This window comes from Anarrhichthys ocellatus, unplaced genomic scaffold (assembly GCF_004355925.1).
Source record: "Anarrhichthys ocellatus isolate YVR2014 unplaced genomic scaffold, GSC_Weel_1.0 scaffold24, whole genome shotgun sequence".
Classification (NCBI taxonomy): Eukaryota; Metazoa; Chordata; class Actinopteri; order Perciformes; family Anarhichadidae; genus Anarrhichthys; species Anarrhichthys ocellatus.
Window position 1 is genome coordinate 6229941 of NW_022280054.1, and position 22593 is coordinate 6252533.

A 22593-nucleotide genomic window follows, 5' to 3' on the forward strand; every position below is an offset into this window, starting at 1 on the left:
TGGCACGATTGTGCAGGATACAAATTCTCAGTGGTCGCTTACTAACCGATTGCTCAGGAATTAAGTAAGGAATTCAAGGCCATTTCATAGCAGAAAACAGAACATTTTGTTCACAAAAGGAGCGGCCTTTACACAAACTAGTAGAACTGCTAAATTCGTGGAATAAGTTAAATCAATTGAGTACGCTGAAGTGAAGTGTATTTATCTGATTGGATAAAAATTACAAGGACTGTCTGAAGTTGATCTGCAATACCAGTCTGCCATCGAATGTATTCACCAACAATAAAAACCTGTTGTGTTCAAACCTCCATCCGATGACAATGGCTTCACTTGGGTTTTGCTATCATTGTGACCCTTCCATTCTCTTAGCTGTGTGTTGTTTGTGTATTCTTCTGTCAGACATTGATGAGTGTCTAGCAGAGACGTCCGACTGTGAACACGACTGTATCAACACCCTGGGAACATACGAGTGTTTCTGTGATCGGGGCTTCCGCTTGGATCAGGACCAGCACTCCTGCGTTTGTGAGTGACATTAGTATTGTAGTTATTCTTGGATCGAATAGTTATTCATGGACAAGTAAAACACAATTCATTCAGCCATCTAAAATTGTTTGACTAACTTTGTTCTGTGTGTTTTTTAGCTCTGTATGGCAGCGAACTGGAAGAAGAAGGTGATGAGGATGGAGAAGAGGACGAACAACTGGAGGTCCACAGATTACCAGACCTGCTGTACCGCAAGGCTCCTCAACTCCTGCAGTACACAGCAGCCTTGCGCTCCCGTTATGACAGTGATGGGGATGGTAGCGATGGTGGTGACAGTGAAAAAGAATATGAGACCCAGAGGGAGCGTCGAGGAGAGCTCAGACTGGACAGCAGCATAGGTACAGTAAAGAGCGTGAGTGATGACACTCAGATGAATGCTTGGTGAGAAATCAAATTATTTAATTACTTTATTAAATCTTTAGACCAGGAAGGAAAAGAAAAACTTATTTTCAGTTGAATGTTTCTTTTTCAGTGTGTCTAGATGGCTCGTTTGGGGATGACTGCAGTGTGAGCTGTGAAGACTGTGTGAACGGAAAGTGTGGTGAAATCAAAGATCGATGTGAATGTTCAGCTGGATGGACTGGGATCATCTGCAACAAGAGTAAGTTAATTGGACATTCTACAGGTACATCTGTGTGTTACATCTTTTATTTACAACACAAATTCTTCACAAGTGCTGCAGTGGGCTAAACTCTACACAACCTCACCTTCACCACTCTGCTCAAAATGCTTGAATATAGTGATTCTTCTTAAAGTAACTATACACTTAAAAAGGTACAGTGTGTAGTATTTGGGGGATGTATTGGCAGAAATTGAATACAGTATTAAAAAGCATGTTTTCTTCCGTGTATAGCCACCTAAAAGTAAGAATTGCTTTTCATGTTTTTGTTACAATAGAATGAGCTGATATATCTACATACGGAGCGGGTCCTCTTCTAGGAGTCGGCCGCCATGTTTTTACAGAAGCCCAGAACTGACAAACCAAACTCTGGCTCTAGATACAGCTGTATAGTGACGAGGATTGTTACCACTCTCATATCTGTCTGTTAAATATGAAGGTACAACCGTGTTGTTTAGCTTAGCTTAGCATTAAGACTGGAAACTGAGAAGAAACAGCTAACATGGCTCTGTCCAAAGGTAACAAGATCTGCCATATTCTGGTATCTTTCCACAGAGCCAAGCTAGCTGCTTCCCCGTACAGTCCATTTGCTCAGCTAAGCTAATTGGCTACAGCTTCATATTTACCATGTAAGTGGTAAATGGGTTGTATTGTTTTTGCATCGAACTTTTAGCGGGAATGTGAATGAGCTTATATCACAAAGATTTGAAACTCTCTCTTTAAAAGTTTGGGGAACTGAATATCTCATTTTGTAGAACGTAAAAAAACTGTCCCTCTGACATGTTCATGGACGGAGACCAAAATTAATAATTTATGCCCAGATCAATTTACCCCCCCCCCCCCCCACACACACAAAAATATAAAATATTTCCCCACAGGTCTATCTGAACTACCCATATACGTAGCTATGTGGTCTCGTTTTAGAGAGAGATGAGATCGCTCCCTGTGTGCATTGATCCAGGGCCATGTATCAAAACCTGTCGGTCCCGCTGTGTGGGAGGCTGGGTTGTTTATAGGCTCCAGAACACAAGAGCACCAGGGGAATCAATCTGTCTGCTACTGGAGCGAGGCCAGGGCCCACAGCAAGAGCACAGCCTGAGGCCAAGGATGTCCACTACAGGGTGAGAAAGCAAGGCTCCATTGTTCCCATCCAGCTCCATGATTAATGGCTGTCTTTGGTCTGAACCCGAGTCAGGCCGGCAATCATAAGAGGAGAGCCATGTGGGACAAGTCCGTTAGACGTAATGACTTTTAGAAACAGGCTACTGAGGTGGCAGTATTTAGATGCACAACCTGGAGGTGATGATCTGGACATTGGTAGCATTTTCAGGGAAAAAAAAGGTGTTTTGATCAAACAAATAACAATGAATATCCATGGCTAAAATGTAAGAAAAACACACAGCAACCAGAAATACAATTTCAACTTCAAAGCCACTCACCAGCGTTCACATACGTGCAGGCGAAGTAATGCGGATGCATCGCAAAGAGCTAATTCCAACACAATGGAATTCAACTAGTTTCAACTGCATTCAACATGTATTTGGAGACGAGCCCTTTTAGATGTGATGTTGCATAAATGGGTGACATCACATTTGAAGAGTGAAATATCAATCATATGAGACTTGTGCAAACACATCTGGCAGCAAGCAAAAAGGCTGTCACAAGGGAAAGGCAGAGCCGCCCACCATTGATGAATGGATAGCAACAGTACATATTACATGTATATAATATCAAAGGTTGTCATTTTCCTTCAAAGTCTAAAACAAAAGTCATATTATTCTATTGCATGTTAACAGCTTGCTCTTCATTATTTTTTTCTTCTTTTTTTGTTATATCTTAGGTGAAAGCTTCCCATATTCAATTGTAAAACACCTGTGTACACAGTGCTATGTGAATCTACTCGCAGCAAAACTGATATTGTGTAAAATAATGACCATGAAATGAACACTTTTCCAAAACTAAAAAAAGAAATGATGGTTGTATAATCAGTGTAGGCTTCTTTACATGTCGCTAGTACTATACGTCAAGTTAAAAATGTTACTATTCTATATCTAAACCCTGATAAAAAAAGAACTCAATTCAGGCCAAACAGAAAAGCAAATGGCCTAGAATCCTATCCAAGGCAACTTGTCAACCTTTCACATAGTTGGGGGTGAAATAAAAGCATTTTGAGCTATTTAAAAAGCTCTTTGTGTTTTTCATGTTGCCTCAACATGCCGGATTTTTTCCATCATTATGAAGCAGAATCAAAGACCCATAGCCCCGCCCACTGCACCATTCATTAAATTTGGTTGCATTTCCAGATGTACGAATCACGTCTGATGCAAGGGAGACAGCACCATTTAAACTTTTTATATGAAATGTTTATCTTATTCTCTCTTCCTGCTTCTTCATTTATATATTCATTTTAATGTGTATTCAGTATCTGTAATGCCGTAACCGCCATGGATTATTTTGAATTGGCTTATCTTCCCGTGGAGTGATGTAAAACTGCTGTGAAGAAAGTTTGACATGGAATTCAAGCAGACCTTCACTTGATAGATTGTAACACTTTAGCACATCTTAAAACAGCCAGCTGGTTCATGTTGTAATTGTCAACAAGGCCAGAGGGAGTAAGGGATTCAGAAGGGCACACATCATGGGGAAAGACAGGATGGAAGGTGGAAGTGTTGACTGACTTTTGAACAATAACCCTAGGTTTGGCTGCTGTACGTTCTCTTCTCTCATTTATAAGTCTGTGTTTCTGTGACAAAGGAAGTGAGGTGCCAATGCTCTTTCCCCTCTCCTACTCCAGCTTGTCCACAGGGGACCTATGGGCAGGCCTGTAACAGCCTGTGCCGTTGTCAGAATGGAGGCTCGTGTGACCCTTTGACCGGGAAGTGTTTCTGCCCCCCTGGGGTACAGGGCCTGCTCTGCGAGGATGGTTGGTATACACACACATACACACATTTCTATAGGCAGGTGCGAACACACGCACGTGTTAATACAAGAATACAGCTTCTAAGTTGGTGGTCCCAGGCATTTTTTAAAATTTCCTTTTGCTTCTTAATATGAAGCAATATTGCTCTACGTCTGTTAGTTATGAGAAGTTTGATGGAAGTGATTTTATCCTCTAAAATTGTTTTGTTTAAATATTTTCTGAAAGAATCAAAGCAGAGTATTTCACAAGATAAAAGCACACATTTGAGAAAAAAAATGAATCTTGCAAACTACTTCTTGACACTACCACAGATCTTCTTACAATTCCAGGTTGGCACCTGATTCACATGACTTTGACTTTAACTCTTACTGTATCTTGTTTAAATGTTGCTCTTCTCACAGAGGAGCTTCTTTTCCAGAAGTGGGCATCCTATCCTAAAGTGGCATTATTGTTGTTTACAGGTTGTCCAAAGGGTTATTTTGGGAGGCACTGCAGAAACAAGTGCAACTGCCCAAACAACAGACATTGCCATCGTCTGTACGGAGGCTGCCTGTGCTCTCCGGGACTATATGGGCGCTTCTGCCACCTGCGTGAGTACCAACCTGACCTCATCATAATACCCACTGCATAGTGGTGATGATGATGATAATGCCAACCCAAATAATGAAATAATACTGGCAAGTAATCTTTACAAGTTTAATACCATTGATAAAAGAACACATTAGGATTACGGGAGATATGAGCAACTCTTATGTGTAAGGCAAAACAAATGTATCACCGAAAGTGAAATTACACCTAATTGAAGATCATTGCTGCTGTATTTCTATCATTTTGGTGGATATTTGACTGAATGTAGAAGTGAAATGAAAAGGATAACACCTTCTCAGGTTCATTAACAGGCACTGTACATTTGGTTAGTTTTTTAAATATGCTACTAACAGATTAGGCTACATTTAGGAAATTATGTACAAATTGTACAAATACTGTACACAGAGCCTTAGCCTCCTTTAAGTGTCATGTTTTACTCTTCATCGCTGGCTGAACTTAGCCGTTTTGACGGTGGCACCAGGTGAGACGGCAGCTCTCGGGGGAGCCAGTGGCCCTCTAGTTTTCCCTCAATAAGGTGGACCGCCAAAGCGAACTCCTCATTGTCCAGCATGCCATCGCCATCCACATCAGACAGCCTCCAGATATGAGCAAGCACAGAGGTGGGCAGAAGGGTGGTCGTCATCCACTCTTTGACTTTGCTGCCACTCAGTTTGCCCTCGTTTGGACTGAGATTATAGAAAATCTCATCGTACTTTGGCTTGTATTTCTCCACCACCCACTCGTCAAAGTCTGTCTCACTGCTCTCCTCGTCTCTTTTGAGTTCCTTGAAGGGATCTCTTGTGTAATGCTCAGGCCTGAATGTTCCCAAAAATTCCCCGTCCAACACACCAGGGAGGGATTTCTTCCTCAGTTCTTGTTGTTGAAGTAAAGGCACCAGGTTTGCTATGTCAGTGGTCAGGAGTTTATCCAAGGAAGCCATCAGACTCGGCTTCAGTGTCTTGAACTTTGAGAAATCTTGACTCAAAAGTTTCTCCTGAAAAAGGTAAACAATCACATGTTAAGCTCACAGAACATTCTGATAATATGGTATTTACACAGCAATTAAAAAGTAATGTTTCACCTGCATCTTGGTGCAGTCAGGGAAGTCGCCAGCTGGGACTCGATGCCGTTGTTGGATCTTGGTGAAAATCACCGGAAGTTGGTAAATCAGATTGTGCTTCTTGCTTTCTTTGCAGAAAAGTGTTGGCATCTCCTGTTTTAGATAGCTGATAATATGAGCATGAGCCTAAGAGGGGAGATAAAAAAAAAAATCATCATAACTGCATCTCAATTTGTAAATATGTATGTAAAGAATGGGATTGAATTGAACATATGAGATCTCTTACCCTTACTAAGCGTGCCCTCTTTACCAAGTCATTCAGCTTGCGCACGGCAGCATTGCGCGGCAGGTTCCTTATGTCGGCCAAAAGATCCTCCTCCTCAAGCTCTAACAGCTGGTAGTGGTCACACATCTGCCTGGGCTCTGACCAGAAAGATCCAATGTAAACCCGCAAGATCTCGGGGGTGCGAAACACTTTGCCCAGCGACCACATGAGGGAGCCGTACACTCTCATGAGCTGCTGCGAGTCCACCCTGTCAGCTTTGTTGAGAACCACGCGCAACTTGTCCTCATAGCCACACAGGGCCCCAAAGGCCTGAGTGAGCTCATCAGAGAACTCTAGTTTATGTGCATCGAACAGCAGGATGATTCGATCCACACGCTCTGCGAACCAGCGCAGCACTGCTGGGAAGTCGTAGCCTGGGGATAAGGAACGAAAACACTGGGTTTTCATTAAGGCCGTACGTAATCGGGCAAGCGTCACTACCTCAACACACCTCGAGGAACATGCATATCCCAGTGGCCCTCACTTTCAGTTACACCCACAGATTAATGCATTCATAAAACAAATCGAAGACTGCCCAGTTACTTACTGCTCGTCTCCACCCAACTCAGTCATATTACTTTCATCTGCTGTGCTTCTGGCTTCAAGTGTTGACATATTATTATTTCATTGCCTCTGCAATGACTCCTCTTACCAGGAATGTCAATCATCCTGACAGCGACAATGCTTTCCAACTTTCTAAAACGGAATACATGGAAGTAGAAGAACACCCAATAATTCTACTGAAAGGAAGCTAGAAAAGAATTCTGTCTCACCTCGACTCAGTTTAATTTTAGCAGCGGTTAAGATGCCCGGTGTGTCGATAAAGCTGACGCTCTTGAGGACTTGATTTGGCATCTGAACGCATTGAAACCTGCAAAGAAGAAAATGCCTCAACATAAAGCATTCAAAACAATCTCTTTACCATTTCCCACTAGCCTTTATTTAATGAATGCATAACATGAAATAGCTTCACAGTGCAATGTTTGTTTCAGTACTTCTACGCTAATTAAAGCTGGACAAATATCTCCAAGTAAAGGAAGAAAAAAAAAGGAAGATCTTCCCCTCCCCCTCTCTCTTTCAGTCTACTGATTCCTACAGCATCACCTGTTCAGAAAAGCATTTCCAAAAGGGTCAAGGTGACGAAAGGGCTTTTTCGGGTCCACTGTGAGGGCATTGCCAGGGATGACTCCTTCCACCTCACCATACATGAGGGCAGTGAAGCAGTCAGTGGTTGGCTCTGGCCCAACTCTGCTACCCGGAAAATCTTGTTCTATGAGATACCTGAAGTCCAAAACCACCATTAACAACGTTATTACCCTCAGCACATCAGTTTAATACATTCAGCAGAATACATGCAAAAATCTGCAGTTGAAAAAGCGTGGATGTTCTGATTCTTACCTGACAAAAGTTGTCTTTCCTGTTGAGTACTGACCCATCACCAAGACCATTGGTTTGTTGTCAAACTCTGCGTCCTCATAGCTCGGAGAATGAAAGTGATGGAAAGAATAGTATTTCTCTATCGGCAGCAGCCTCTTAAAATAAAGATTCTTCAGGTCCTCTGTCACTAAATTCACATCCCCCAGTGTTTTAGGGTTGCTCCTAAGCCTCCGGATGGACATGGTGATGAATCTTTGCTCTTAATTTCTCGGTGTGAAATGCTGCTCACTCTTCTAAGACCAAACCGAACGATGGGAGAATGTGCACAAGAAATATTATCAGATTCTCACAGCTGTCTGCTCCATCCTGCAGCGGGACATTGAGAGGGTGGAGAGGGCGTAACCAGAGCCTGCAGCTGGACCTAACATAAAGCCAACGTCGAGAGGGACAGGGTGGAGTGGAGCTCAGATTTTTGTTGTTGTTGCCGAGTAGGGAGAATCTTGGCAAAATTCATGCAGATTGTTCTAAACACAGAGTGATGATGTGGCGGTTGCTCGAGTCTTAAAAGTCTTACATAACACTTTTCACCCATTTGTTCAATGCTGCTACTAATATGATAAAGTTTGCAAAAAACTACAGACAACGCAACAAAGTTCATAGGAAATTGCTTTGCCAAATAGTGAGCCTGGTCTCAAATTAGATTTGTAGTTATACAGCAGTAACGATGAACGATGCACCAACATTTTGAATGAAATTCTGTAAATCAAGTAAAACAGGAGGCGGCGGTCACGTGACTTAAACTTGCAGAAGTATGATGTTGTGATAGCTTGGTGGGTGGGCGTGTTAGTTTTGGCTCATAGTAAAATGAAATCTGATAGTAGAGGTTACATTTCAACATTCCTTTCTTAATTAACTTCCACCACCTTCACTTTAACAAACAAAAGTTGCTATGATCATTTATTTTCTTTGCTTAACCTCAGAAAAAATGGATATATTTTTTGTAAAATATTATAAAGTGGTGGAAAAAGTATTCAAATCCTACTTAAAGACAGGATGAGTAGGATTTTCCTAAAAAACAATGTATAGACTCAAAAATAGACAGACATAATCCCTCTCACTCATTTATTGTGACCCACTAGAAGTGTGTGAGTGTGTTTGCATCTGCAGAGACCCTGCCCTCAGCTTGTTTCTTCTTATTCTGCAGGATGTTTCTAGGCGTCAACCTCTATTAAAAAAACGTAGCGAGTGCCAGAAGGCAAGCACGGATCCAATAGGACGCTAGGAAAATGGCAGACCCAACACAGAAAAATAACGCAAACCTAAGCGAGCCAATCAGACAAAGCTCATTCCAAAATAGAAGTGAATCTGGGGTTGTCTTTCACCATCTAGGGAGCATCGTAACAACTGTGGTCAGGCGGCGTGCTCGTCCAGTATTGTTGGGCTGGGAAGGAGGGGCCAACTTTGAAAAATGTCTTTACACATCGTAACCGACAAATCCTCCTCATTGTGCCTTTAAAAGTAACACCACAGTGTAGAAATACTGTTACAAGTAACAGTCCTGCTTTCAAAACCTTGTTTAAGTAAAAGTAAAAGTACTTATTGTGCAATGAAATGGTCACCGTTAGTGTTTTGTTATACATTTGTAGATTAATATTACTGTTGTATAAATGTCTGAAATTTGTTTCACTGCTGTATGGTTGTGCTAATTTTAATGACTTTATATATTGATGTCTAGTTTAATCTGTAAGAACAATGTATCTCTAAAAGGAAAACAGCCCTGTGTTGAGCTTTGTGACGACGCATTTTCCAGCTACTCCAAGGTTTTAAATAGCTTATTTAGCTTTAAGAAGTAGGAGAATTTCCTCAAAGGAACACTCAATCCTCCAGTTAGTCAGAAAAATTTAAATTCAAAATCACCAAATTTGGAGATACATGTTTTTCACTGTACAATAATTTAACTAGTAACCACAAAGTAAAAGTACAATATTGGCCTGTCAGATGTACTTTCACTTCGTTACATCCCACCACTGATCACACAAACATGAGAACATTGTCGACCTTTGTCTGTTTTCGAACTGATCCTGTCCGTCCCTCAGCTTGTCCCAGGTGGACGCACGGTGCAGGCTGTTCCAAGGAATGCGACTGTGCTCAAGAACATTCCACTGGCTGTGACCCCAAAACAGGGAGCTGTGTCTGTAAGGCTGCACACCACGGCCCGCAGTGCGAGAAAGGTATAAGCGCTTCTCAAAACACCCAACTCATTTATTTAACTACCACCTCAGCACGTAGCTTCAGATTCTAAGAAATGAATGGATACGATTTGTGTTTAGTTACATTTCATCCAGTTTTCAGGTCAACTGTCTAACTTGCACTTCTCAGCCACAAGTGGATTTAGTGGACATATTACTGTGTTGACCATTTCACAGCTTCAAACATTAAGTGCATTTCCTGGCGCAGTAATGGGACTACAGTTGCAGCAATGTCAGCAGCTGAGGGGAAATACACTTGGGGCCATGCGGCGACCTTGCAATGCCATTTTTAATGGTCTACAATGGAAAAGCAGTTTAAGAGGTTGCTGTGATTGCTCCAAGAGGCTGTGATCACGGAATCAAGTCAATCGCCGGTCAAAATCCTAATACCCTGTCACAGAATGTTTGGAAGTGTGCGCTGAGATTGTCCGTTAATCTTCCCACTTTGATTGTGTGTTTGTAGAATGTGAGCTTGGCTTCTTTGGTGCGGGCTGTGAGCAGCCATGTGACTGTCCAGGTGGAGGGTCATGTGACCCCGGGACCGGAGAATGCAGTCAGCGATGTCCTGCAGGCCTACATGGACATAAATGTCAGCTGGGTGAGACAAAGAGCTGCTTTAATGCAATTTAAAGGGCATTGTACATCAAACTATGAATGAGTTACAGTAAAAGAATGTAAGTAGTCAAGTAGAATTTCATTTAAAATAAGATATCGTTGCTTTTTTACTTTTCCAATATTTTTACCACACTCCTGTTAAATTATGACGTCCTCCCTCAAAGCTTGACTCCACAGCACTCTCATGTGGCCATAACCTTTATAAAAAAGGATCATTGTCCTATTTTACGCATACGTGTGGATATGTGAAGTGCGTGGGGTTGTACACCGACACGTTTCTACATGTATGGTCATTGTTTGCATACTTCATGTGTAAATGCGTGCCCTTTCTGATGTCACCACAAATTGTTATGAGTTATGGGTTTCGGGAATGTTTTCAACCTTTGTCACAATCTTTTTCAATTCACCTTTGATTCTATCTTTATTCTGTCCTTTTCTATTCATGCTCTGCCTCCTTTGATGGATTGAGTGGATTTAGTGGGTGAACTAAATTACGCTTTCTTTTTTAATTCACCTGGTCAGTGCAGGTGTTCTTGTTATTGCAAACTGTACAAACCAAAAGTACGAGTGTGTCTCCACTGCAGGGTGTCCTCTGGCTGTTTACTCGGCTGCTTGATGGAAAGCTCAACCTTCTGTGTTGTGATCTAAAGTGATACTGTATATTGTTCAGGAGCCTCAAAGCAGTTTTACAGTATGTCAGCACTAATGCACATTCCAGGTCTCGGCTTGCTGGGTTTGTCAAAGCCAAATAAAAAATAAAAAAAAGGAATCCACATCTTCTGGATTGTATTTATCTTAAGTTGCAGGCCAGGTCATGACAGGGGTAATTTACTTCAGTTACTACTGCAGAGGCTATTGGCAGAGGCTGAATAAATAAACAGAAAATGATTTAGTATTTCTGCAGTTCTCTTTTTGCAATGTTACACAATCCGGTCTTGTGTCTCACTGTTGCTGCTGTTTTTAACGTTTTAAATCTGTTGTGTGTTGCTAGCCTGCCAATCCCGGAGCTATGGCGAGAGCTGTCGTCTAACCTGCGACTGTGGAGGAGCTCCTTGTGATCCTGTGACCGGACAGTGCATCTGTCCTGCTGGGAAGACGGGACACTCCTGTCACCAAGGTACATTTATTTTGTATGTTTTTAAAAAAATATATATATTTTATGTTCCATTGAATTTGTGTTTTAATTTCAGAAAATGTTAACCTATTTATGTTGTGGTGTTTGCACTCACTGAGCTCAGTATTAGCCCACTGAATAACCAGCACTTTTGGGTTGTTTGTTGCCTCTTTAAACCAAACCAATTCCTTTGCTGTTTGGCTTACTTGCCATTTAATACATTTCCTCCGCCAAAACATCCAAGCATACGTGGCTATAGGACTTTAATGAGAAATAACTAACATACGTGGTTTACTGCTCACTTAATCTGAAAGATACTTGGTGCTCCCCAGACTGCCCTGATGGATTCTGGGGGTTGAAGTGCCAGTCACCATGTCCTAAATGTGAGAACAGAGGCTCCTGCAACAAGCAGACTGGTGTGTGCGACTGCAAACCAGGCTTCACGGGGAACCTCTGCCAAAATGGTGAGTTTTAATCTAACCCAGAAACAGAAAAAAACATTTTTGGGACTATTTTGACCATTAATTCAAATCTGTATGTCTCAAAGAAAAACAAAAATGTAGCAATGATTGAACAAGTGATTAAACTGCAATTGACTGATTTGTTTTATATATGCAATACACATTTACATTATTTTCAGTTCCTACAAACCATGCGTCAGTCAAAAACAGTGGATTACTAAAGCACCATCCAATAAATGTCATGTTGTGTACAGAGTGTCCCCCAGGTTTCCATGGACCAGGCTGCTTAAGGCGCTGTTCATGCCACCCTGATACTACTTGTGACCCACAGACTGGACGCTGCATCTGCCCTCCGGGCAAAAGAGGCCACGACTGTGCAACATGTAAGAACTGTTATCCTCATAAAAAAAAAAAAATCTAAATGCAACATTGAAGATATCTCTGAGCGCAATATTTGCTGAACTTCATAGCATGCGAGTCTGGTTACTGGGGCCAGGAGTGTCTCAGTGAATGCCAGTGCAAAGAGATCTCTCTGGACTGTGACCCGGTCACCGGTCACTGTGCGTGCGAGGGCGGCTTCACCGGAGACCACTGTGAAAAGAGTAAGTTAACTTCTTAAACGTCACACAGTTTTAATAAGATATTTTTCAGCACACACTGCCACCATGGGGCGATCGTCACTATAATATCCTGAAAGTAATTTTCTGGATATTATATTTTATCATTACATGTTTTTATTTTATGATTTCTGTACATTTCCCAGGGACTTGGAATATACTATATATTTAGAGATTTTAGGAGCTTATGTAAAGCTTCTACAGTTCTGGATGTACCTCCAGGTGCTATATTTAGTACAACATGACATAACACAAGATAGTATTCCTACATTTGGTTAAATGATTGAGATTTACAATATTGTTTTGCTAAATCACTCTTGATCTGCCTCTCTCATATGTTCAGAGTGTGTGAATGGCAGTTATGGTGAGGGGTGTGTCCAGCAGTGCCAGTGTCAGAACGGAGCCCTCTGCGACCACGTGAGTGGAGCCTGCACATGTTCACCTGGATATGGTGGCACTTACTGTGAAAAAAGTAAGATTTATTTTGTTTCCGATTAGTGATTGTACTGTTCCCGATGGTATCTTAAGTGAAGCTATACAACATTTTCTATATGTTTGGAGTCTTTTTAACCTTTAATCAATCTTTAACATCCCAAACATAAATAGTTAAAGACTTGAAAGATTGATTTAAGGTCCACTTGGCACTTTTTATTGAATTCAACAATGTTAATATTAATGTAACAGAGTATTTTTTGAAAGTCCTGTGCATCTGTCACTAAAAGGTGCGTTTCTGTTTTCCTTCCACAAGTATAAAACCTTCTTAATGTGAGATTACTCATCTTAATACACTAGAGGGCGCTGCAGGACAGTCTTCTGATTCACAGTTTGAGCGAATCATCCCACAGATTTAACGAATCATCAGATTGTCCATGTGATGTCATATGAAAACCATTTTAATACCACACAAATCCCGAGATTCTTATTCGTCATTTTGGAGCAGTCTTTTCAAGCATCCTGCCACAGGAAACCTTTCATGTAACTAATATTATTCTCATCATATTTTTACCAAACTACAAGACATACCAACGGTGCAAGAGTCTTAATGTAATAGATTTGTTCTTGATTATAGTCTTCTGACTTGAAGTGGCCTCATGTTATTACAAAGTGTAAGATTTAGTGCAAGTGTACTACCAGGCCCAGAAATTCATACCACCTCCATAGTACACGGGCATCGTAAATCATGGCCGTGTCACACTAGAACAGAGCTTCACATCCCTAGCCATAACAGTCTAATGGCCTCAGACGTAGACGTCACTCTGATTGGACGTCGCGTGTGGAAATAAGGCTATCAGTCTGACCAAATTCGGTTTTCTGAAGGCCTTTTCTCATCAAACAGAGGTGTCCAGTTTCTCAGTCTTCTGCTGGGCCTCTTCCTTCAGGAGAAGTCAGGAAGAGGCCTGCGCTGTGAGAAGGACCAGATCTCGCTTAGTTCATCCGTTTCACAGAATTAAGATGGAAAGAGATGACTTTCTCTTTTCAGTGTTGGATTCTAGGCAGGCGATATTCGTCCACACAACGGTTTCAAGTGCAAGACTCGGAGAGCTTGTTGCTACGGCAAAATGCATACTTTCACCGAGCATTCTTGTGGTTGATGCTAAACATTTCACTCGGGTTTTGTCGGAGGAAACGAGCAATTGTGCTGACATGGGTCCTGTAGACCAGACCCCCTCTTTAATTAACGTGAATAGTGTTCCGTTTTCTGGTCTGCGGCTTTGATGTTTGCATCAAAATAGTTCATTTGGTCACAGTAAAAAGAACTTGAACATCCGCGCTATTGTCGAAGAAACAGTGTTGTTCTGTTGCTGTTGTGTTGACCTCTTCCAGTGTATAGACCCTGAATGGCACCAGGAAGTTCTATTCTATGTTCTCTCTATCCGCTCTATTTCTGTGGTCTGCTCTCCCCCGGCTGTGTGGTCCCTGGACCTGCTTTATGGGCTGACAGCAGTGGCTCTTACACAACCAGGGATCTGGAAATAATCCGCCTGTCTTAAAGAGCTCATTTAGTCTGGAGATGGAGTCTTTCAGCGATGGCACAGTGTGTGTGTGTGTGTGCGGTGATGGACCGAATCCTCTGTGCCTATAATAAACAAAGACTCAGAGGGAAGAGTCTTTACTTACAAACACTTGCAGACACTGTCCTAATATCAGATGACAGATTGCTTCTCTGTGTTTAATATGGGAACTAGTCGCCCCCTGCTGGCATAAACAAATAATAAACTTTGCCATTCAGAGGCGTCAGTACATCCCCTGAAGATTTACTGTAGAGTTTGTGTGCTCCTTTGTCTGCTGCGTTTGAAGAGGAAGAAAAGTGTTTCACATGTTGAGGTGATTACTGTGCCAGGAATAAAGACCTCATTAAAGGGGTGCATCACTCATCTGAGATGTTTTATGTTTATTTTTTTTATCATCATAGATGCGTTGAGCGCCTGCGTCATCTGTTAATAAATTATGTTTCAGAGAAACATTCCTGAAACACTTTCCCGCAAGAAAGAATGATGTTGCCATGGTGTCAGCGATTGCCATCATAATAATAAACAGAAGACAAACGATTTTGCTACAGTACTACCACAAACCTAATGTACAGCTGGGTTAAAATGCATCCTCAATGGGCTGGCTTCAATAACATCACAGCCTAACCACTACAGAGGCAAGCAAAGACATCATGCTGTCAGTGTGGGAACACAGCGATGGCCATGCCAGAAACTGCTGAGCAGGAAGGATGATTTTCACAATTTGAGGCCTTCAGGGCGAAAAAAAGGAGTGGGACACCATCATCAACTGGAGTAGGAGAAAGGAGTGTATGATGCATAAACTGTAGGGAAACACCCCGAGTACTATGGCATTTAAAATACATAAAACCACCAAGTTACACAGTTCTGTCGCACTCCCAATTTGTGGCTTCCTTTGGTAACATGGTCCACTGCTTTCCCTAAAAAGAAGAGGCAGCGCATACATTAAATAAAAATAAAACTGCTGGCTGCTGCAATAATTGGGACAGACTCTACCCAAACCCTTACCAGATTTTCTCACATACTACTCCAATAGAAAACAGAGAGAAACGTCTGCAACCGCTGTCAATCACTCAAACTTTGTCAGCGCAAAGAGCAGCGCTCCTGTGAATAAAAACCAGAATGGAAGAACTTTTTTATTGCAAAATACAACTATTATTCTTAAGTTGGGATGTGATCTCTACAGTGAGAAATTGAGCGATCAAAAATAGTTCTTTCCTGCTCTGGTGAAGTTATGCTTACAGACAATATTTAGGTCCCAGTAGTGGAAAGGCTCATTCATCCCACTGCCTCTGGCTTGGTTCTTGTGGATGGGAGGCAGTGTGTTTACCAAACTTACTGAGTGTCAATTGACTCTACGCACACTTAAACAATCTCTCTGGCTCTCCTTGAGAATGAGAAACAGACTCTTACACTGGCATCTCCTTGCATCAGCAGTGATACTGTAGGTATGTGTGCATGTGTGTTAGGGGGGGCAGAGTAACCTGGCTTTTGCTTTGTTTTGGTGGGGCCTGTTGACTCAGCAGGTGCTCTAATTACCAGCTTTCTGTGCCCCCTCTACCCCTTAAAACAGAACGGCCTCCGAGCCGCCGTCGACTTTGATGTGGCCCAGATCCACCACACATGTGGGACATGAGCTCACTTAACGAACGCAGAGGCTCTGCAAATGAACAGCCGCAGCGTGGTACTGCAATTTGATATTGGTATTTCCAGTAGGTGGTAAGACGGAGAGGGAAAGTAGGAGGAGCGATTGAGAGATGAGGAAGGGAAGAGAAAGAACTAAAAAAAATAAATAAAAATGTTGGCATCTATCTAGACCTTTTCCTGTCCTCTTCTGTGAAGCTGCCAGTTCTAACCAGTCGGATGTTTTATCTTGGCCCACAGTGTGCCCGGACGGGTTTTACGGTCTTGACTGTGGCCAGATGTGCGAGTGCAGGAACGGTGCCCGCTGCCACCACATCACAGGAGCCTGCCTATGCACTGCCGGCTGGGCAGGACCACACTGCATTCTGGGTAATGGAAGCCACATCATTAAAACGGGGTGTGAGGGAGGTCCTCACTGCAGCCCATCACGACATCCTCTCCTTAAACACAACTATGATGTGTTTGTGGATAATTATCTCTATAATGAGACATTGCCAATGACTTTTTTTAGGGATGGGTAAGGGTGGAGGAAGGAGGGACAAGAGTGCCCTCTGGCACACATGGTTGAATTGAGGTCTATTCTGGATAAATGCACCCACGTGTTTATAGCGATCAACATTAGGAAAGGGAGAAGACTCTTTAGTTGCTAACCAATCAGTGTTCTCATGCTGAAGTTTCATGCCGTTTGTTTTAATGAAGCCAATGAAATCCCCATTAAAGGTCTTAGTCTGTCATTCTGCAGTCTTATTCAAGACTTTCCTTTTGCCAGTGCCATTTTGTGGTCCTGACTACTACAGCTGGAGTCAGCAGAAAGCCACTCGCAAGACTTAATGATGCATCTCTGTCATTAGTGCATTTTCCCCTGTCTTAAGACTCCAAATGTCATCTTGGACTTTCATCATTAAGGAGGCGTTTACAGTATGTGTGATGAAAATGTCTCAAAATGTCCTTAAGCTCTTTGGTGTCATACATTTGCTGCAAATATAAGCTGCAGTTGCATTTTAAGTCAACACTGGCTGTCCTCTGTTTGTATTTTGCTATCATGCATGTGTGGTTTGTAGAATGCCCAGACGGTAATTTTGGGGAGCAGTGCAGTCAGACCTGTGAGTGTCAGAACGGAGCCAGGTGTGACCACGTCACCGGGCGATGCAGCTGTGCAGCAGGGTGGACTGGAGTCAGCTGCCAACTGTGTGAGTAGCTAATCACTCAGCATGGTTTTCTTAAAGGGCAATACCAGTGGGTTTGCATGTCTTAGCTCATGTAGTACAAATAACCTATACTTTACATCACAGCTATCCATCTTACAAACCACACTACTGTGTTTTGGAGAGTTGGATGTATTTTATCTGCAGTTTTCATCCATTTTCATGAGATATATTGATGAGTAGACTCTTAAAATTGGCTCGACACACTTGATGTTACACAACTTGGGCAAGTCTTAAAGAGTCTGATAGTTTATTTCTACATTTTATAAATCAATGGATAGCAATCGCTACCTACAATTGAATTGCCTGTTTCCAAAAACGGTCTGCAAAAGCTGAAAAAGCAGACATTTTGTAGTCAAAGAGCCACAATTTGTAAATCACACTGGTATCATCCTTTAGAGGCACTATTCACATGATAATTTCAGAAGTTTGAGATCAGTAGAAATACCCTCCCGGTTTCTTGCATGGGTATAAACATATGCACATAAAAAAATAAAAATAATGCACACCTCAGCAGTAAAAACATGAAAGATAATTGCAGATACTGGTTTACTTGTAGCGTCAATACGAGTATGTGTATCGGACAGCGTGTGGGCTGCTCCCTCCTAATTGTTGACTTTCAGCTGTCTCATGTGCAAACCCATACCGACCCGATAATGATGATAAGTGATAATAGACATGACAATGGGGCACTGAGCAGAGGTAGAAAAAGTAAAATAACTGTCACTATCCATTAATATATAGGTTACAAAATAGATTGCATTGAATGTTAACTCATACACAAGTGGAACAAAATCAGCGAGACCCTTTCACTCCAAACCAACAGACAGACACTCTGCAGTCTGTGCATACAAGTGATTATCAATAGCGTAAAGATACAACTGCCTTCCTTAGTGTAGCCTGACAAGAAGTAACTGGAAAAGAGACAAAACTCAATTGAACAAAAATCATCAACAATAAATAAAAGGAGCTATGGACACCACGGCCCTTTTAGAATCAACAGTAGAATAAAAACATCACCAAAGCAGACAACGTGGACACGCAAACAACACAAACTCCACAGCGGCTGCAGCCACGAACACAAAGCAAATTAGAGACTGCACAGTTTTTACACACCGCAAAGTGCAAACACGGCAAACCCAGACACACCTGCAGGACTTTTTCATATGAATTTTTTTTTTACTCAGTCATGGATGTGACATGAAGTGTAGCGAAGTACAATACATGCATTAGTACAATAGTAAGTAAAAGAAAATTACAGTTTTTAAATTGAATACTCAAAAAAGTAGTCCTTAAAGTACACAAAAACATTTTGCTACAGTAACTGTAAATATAATTTGCTACTTCCGCCCCTGGTACTGAGCTAGATAGATGGACATGGTGCATACTGTTGGATGATCAATATTATTTAATAATCAATCTCACATTGATACAAATATCACACAAGCTTAGTATTTATATTAATACGAAACTTTTATACAATTGTGTGCATTATTTTCTTAAAACCCATTCATGTCATTAACTCACTATACTGTACTGTGTTATGTGTGCGAGTTCAGCCTGTCCCGCAGGACAATATGGGGAACACTGTTCTGGTCAATGTCTGTGTCGAAATGGAGGCTCCTGTGATAGAACGACTGGCCGTTGCTCCTGCCCGCCCGGCTGGACTGGAGCCGCCTGTGAGTTAGGTAAGTCCTACAGCACAATGTATTACATCGGGAGGAAGCGAAGGGAAACACACGACTCTTAAACTATTCAAACCCTTTAAACCCTTTCCCTCTCTCCTAGAGTGCGAGGAAGGACGTTATGGAGAGAACTGCACTGAAGCCTGCAGCTGTACGAATGGAGGGAGATGTGACAGAGTGACGGGAAGATGTGTGTGTCTGCCAGGTTGGATAGGAGAGCTCTGTCAGTCAGGTGACTTCACATCAACGCTGTTGCATTACAGGATATTAGTTCTTATTTAGCTTTTTTTTATTGGTATAGTACATACAGTTTTATCTGTAACCAGTTTTTTACCTGCCCCATTGAGATGTATAGATACATAGTCAACCTGCCATCCAGCAGTTTCCCTCTGTGCAGCATTTACAAATATTTTCGTGTAGCATCAGCATAACAAAAGTGAAGGTTCACTCCTGGAATCATAAATCTTGCTGGCTCAAAACTCTTGGTGCAATTAGCCTCTGGTAAATAATTATAAAGTATTTCATAAAGTGTTGTTCTCGGAGTTTAATGTTGTGTGTTGTCTGAATGCGTACCTTTGTGTCTTTTATTTTTTGGAGCCTGTTCTAAGGGATTCTTTGAAGAGGGCTGTGAGCAGAGGTGCGACTGTGTCCGTAGTTCAAGTTGCCACCATGCGACGGGCCGCTGTGAGTGCGAGCCAGGCTGGAGGGGAGCCAGGTGTGACAGACGTGAGTGTGTAATGAGCCGAGGAAATTGAAACGGAATGAAAGTGGCAATTGAGGAGCGCTGAACACGAGAGAAAACTGGCTGATGTGTACCTGCATGTGTATGTCGACACACAGCCTGCCTTCCGGGGTCCTACGGTGCTTCCTGTGCCCAACGGTGTCAGTGCCAAGCCGGGGTGTCCTGTCACCATGAGACGGGGAGATGTGGGTGCCCAGCTGGACTCACAGGGACTGGCTGCGAGAAAAGTAAGAATGACAAGAAAACGTAAATTGGCAAAATAAGTCTTGCAAGCGTATTAATTTGTAGCATTTCGATTTGCTCAGTTGTAAAAGGCAAACTCAATTCTTGCACAATGTCAGGCCTGGTGATTGAGAGAGCCTTGGCACATGGCTAACTTCACTGTCATGCATTTAAAACCATGGCTGACATATGGGCTTTGTTGCTAAAACACTGTCATCCTGAAACGCACCACTCCCATCAGGAAGGCAAGGCACCATGGGAGTAAAGTGATCACCAAGAATCATTCCGTTAATACTGATTAAAATCTTTTCCTTTTTTTCATCCTGGTCCTCCTGGGAAAGATTACCTATTCTATTCCGGGAAATGCACTCTGCACCGGCACTAAACCCTCACTGTCACAGGGCTTTATGCTAATGTTTCATTATGTAGACCATACCCTTTAAGACTGTATACAAGTAGCTTCACCACTCCTTCTACCTCCCCCCCTCACCACCTCAGCTCCCTTCCTCTCCTCACACGCTCCCCAGACATCTGATAAATGTTACACACCAGTTGCCAAGTAAAACAGAAGGCATTGTTTTTGTCTCCTCGGCGGCGGATAAGGGCCTTTGGAAGGCAGACATGCATAATGACAGCGCCGTAATTGCCTCTTTAGTCTGGAGCCCTTGCTTATCTGTCCCCCACGCTGCCTGCTGCTGCCTGACTGAGTAACTGAGTGCTGCGGTCTCACCCGAAAACATGTTTGGTTCACAGATTCATCTTGTTGGCCATGACTGATTGTCTGTGGACTCCATTCATTATTGTGATGAGTATATATGGATGTATGCAGAAAGGCTGTGTGAAAGAATGTCGCTCTGCGTCCATTGGGGTTCGGACAACTGAGAGGGTAGTTGGGAGTTTTGGTTTTGTTACCAGCGAATAGCGAATGCCCCAGTATGTTCAGAGTAACAGAGGAGGGAGAGCAAAATGGCGCAAGTCTTTGTTCGCACAAACTACTGTAACTTTTCACTAACTTACCATTTACACGTTGCTTACAGTTATGTAAAGAAAATAAAAAAGTTTTTCTAATCAACTAACCCTACTTTATAGCTAGCTAGCATTACTGTAGTTGTGGAGCTGTCAGCATATCATATGCCCACTTCTTTCTAAATTTGAACGAACAGTCCCACTGTTGTGTATATGTGATATATTTGTGGATGTATCATCTTAGCTTGTCCTGCTGGCATGTTCGGGCAAAACTGCAGCAACTTGTGCCAATGTTCAGGAGATGAAGAGCAGTGCCATCCTGTGACGGGGAAATGTAGCTGCTTACCTGGTTACTACGGGGCACGCTGTGAGCTGCGTAAGTGCAATATGTACCATTCTGTAGTAAAACAGGGAGCTGGGTGGGAGAAATGTGGTAGCTGTGTATACATTTGGCCCAACTTGTAGATTTCCATTGAAGTCAAAGTAATTTTTTTATGATTAACTGTGAAATGTTCATATTTTTACAAATAATTTCCTTGTTACTTGTCTGCTGTATCCTGCAAGTAAAATACCCTAAAAACCTCAGTCCAATAACAACGATAGACCTTTTCCCCTATTTTCAATTCCCTTTCTGACTCATGACTGTGGTTTATCTCCAGGATGTCGAGCGGGGACTTTTGGGCCAAACTGCAAGTCCAGATGCAGCTGCATCAATGGTGGTCGCTGTGACTTCAGGACTGGAATCTGTTACTGTCCTCCTGGCTTTATTGGAGCTGACTGCAGCTCAAGTGAGTCTGGAAACCTTGCACCTGTCTGTACTCCACATTGAAAGTCCTTCTGCACCCCTTTATTATCATTTTTGGGAGTTATTGTTTGAGGGATGTTGGTCATTTCAGTTTCTTCGTTGTATTGGAGAATTCTGGCTTATGAAAAGAAGATATTTATCTTCATAATGTTTGTGTGAATGAAGACATATTTATTTATGCAGGCTGTCCGAGTGGGTACTACGGGAAGGACTGTGCTAAGCTGTGCTCCTGTGGGGAAGGAGGGCAGTGCCACTCAGCAAATGGGAAGTGTATCTGTGCCCCTGGTAGGATGGGACAGTCCTGCCAACAAGGTAACACTAAAACAAATGTATTGCTTGTTTATGCTTTTAACTATGACACACCAGTCCTTATTGTTTATTTTATCACTGAAAATTTTATCAAGTTTATTTGGTGCATGTTATGAGTGTATGAATCATTTTAATAGTCAAGTTTAGTCTCATATATATCTATATCTATATCTATATATATCTATATCAATATATCTATATCTATATCTATATATATCTATATCAATATCAATATCTATATATATCTATATCAATATCTATATATATATCTCTATCTAGATCTATCGATGTAGATCTATCTATCGAATACACCAGACCAGAGGCGGGTATGATTAAAGAAAACAAAAACGGTTTGGACTCAGGAAAAATGATCAAGCTCAACTATTTACACGGCAAAGAACACAGAAACGGTAAATGTAGATGGAACAAAAATGTACAAGAGAAACTCGGTGACGATAACGTGTCCCTGGCTAGATAGATAGATAGATAGATAGATAGATAGATAGATAGATAGATAG

At 42.0% G+C, this 22593-nt stretch overlaps 2 protein-coding genes across 4 annotated transcripts in view; one reads left to right on the forward strand and one right to left on the reverse strand.

The window, feature by feature from the left end:
- egfem1 (EGF-like and EMI domain containing 1) overlaps nt 1-22593 on the forward strand; it is a 55679-nt gene that overhangs the window by 24415 nt on the left and 8671 nt on the right. For 2 of the 3 annotated variants that reach the window (XM_031861023.1, XM_031861025.1), the window contains 21 exons: nt 400-522; nt 642-881; nt 1016-1144; nt 3957-4085; nt 4544-4672; nt 9529-9663; nt 10145-10279; nt 11288-11413; nt 11743-11874; nt 12126-12254; nt 12342-12473; nt 12832-12960; nt 16382-16510; nt 17203-17331; nt 18906-19034; nt 19135-19263; nt 19629-19757; nt 19872-20000; nt 21206-21337; nt 21621-21749; nt 21950-22078. In XM_031861023.1, coding sequence (XP_031716883.1) covers nt 400-522; nt 642-881; nt 1016-1144; nt 3957-4085; nt 4544-4672; nt 9529-9663; nt 10145-10279; nt 11288-11413; nt 11743-11874; nt 12126-12254; nt 12342-12473; nt 12832-12960; nt 16382-16510; nt 17203-17331; nt 18906-19034; nt 19135-19263; nt 19629-19757; nt 19872-20000; nt 21206-21337; nt 21621-21749; nt 21950-22078 — 2832 coding nt within the window. The remainder of the gene's footprint in view (nt 1-399; nt 523-641; nt 882-1015; nt 1145-3956; nt 4086-4543; nt 4673-9528; nt 9664-10144; nt 10280-11287; nt 11414-11742; nt 11875-12125; nt 12255-12341; nt 12474-12831; nt 12961-16381; nt 16511-17202; nt 17332-18905; nt 19035-19134; nt 19264-19628; nt 19758-19871; nt 20001-21205; nt 21338-21620; nt 21750-21949; nt 22079-22593) is intronic. The other variant, XM_031861024.1, reaches the window with a different exon arrangement.
- Nucleotides 4775-7805, reverse strand: LOC116390895 (EH domain-containing protein 2-like). The gene is made up of 6 exons (XM_031861026.1): nt 7454-7805; nt 7160-7336; nt 6829-6926; nt 6017-6429; nt 5752-5916; nt 4775-5664 (listed from the first exon to the last, which is right to left on the reverse strand). Exons 1-6 carry the CDS (start codon nt 7672-7674, stop codon nt 5104-5106), a joined length of 1635 nt encoding a protein of 544 aa, XP_031716886.1. The 5' UTR covers nt 7675-7805; the 3' UTR covers nt 4775-5103.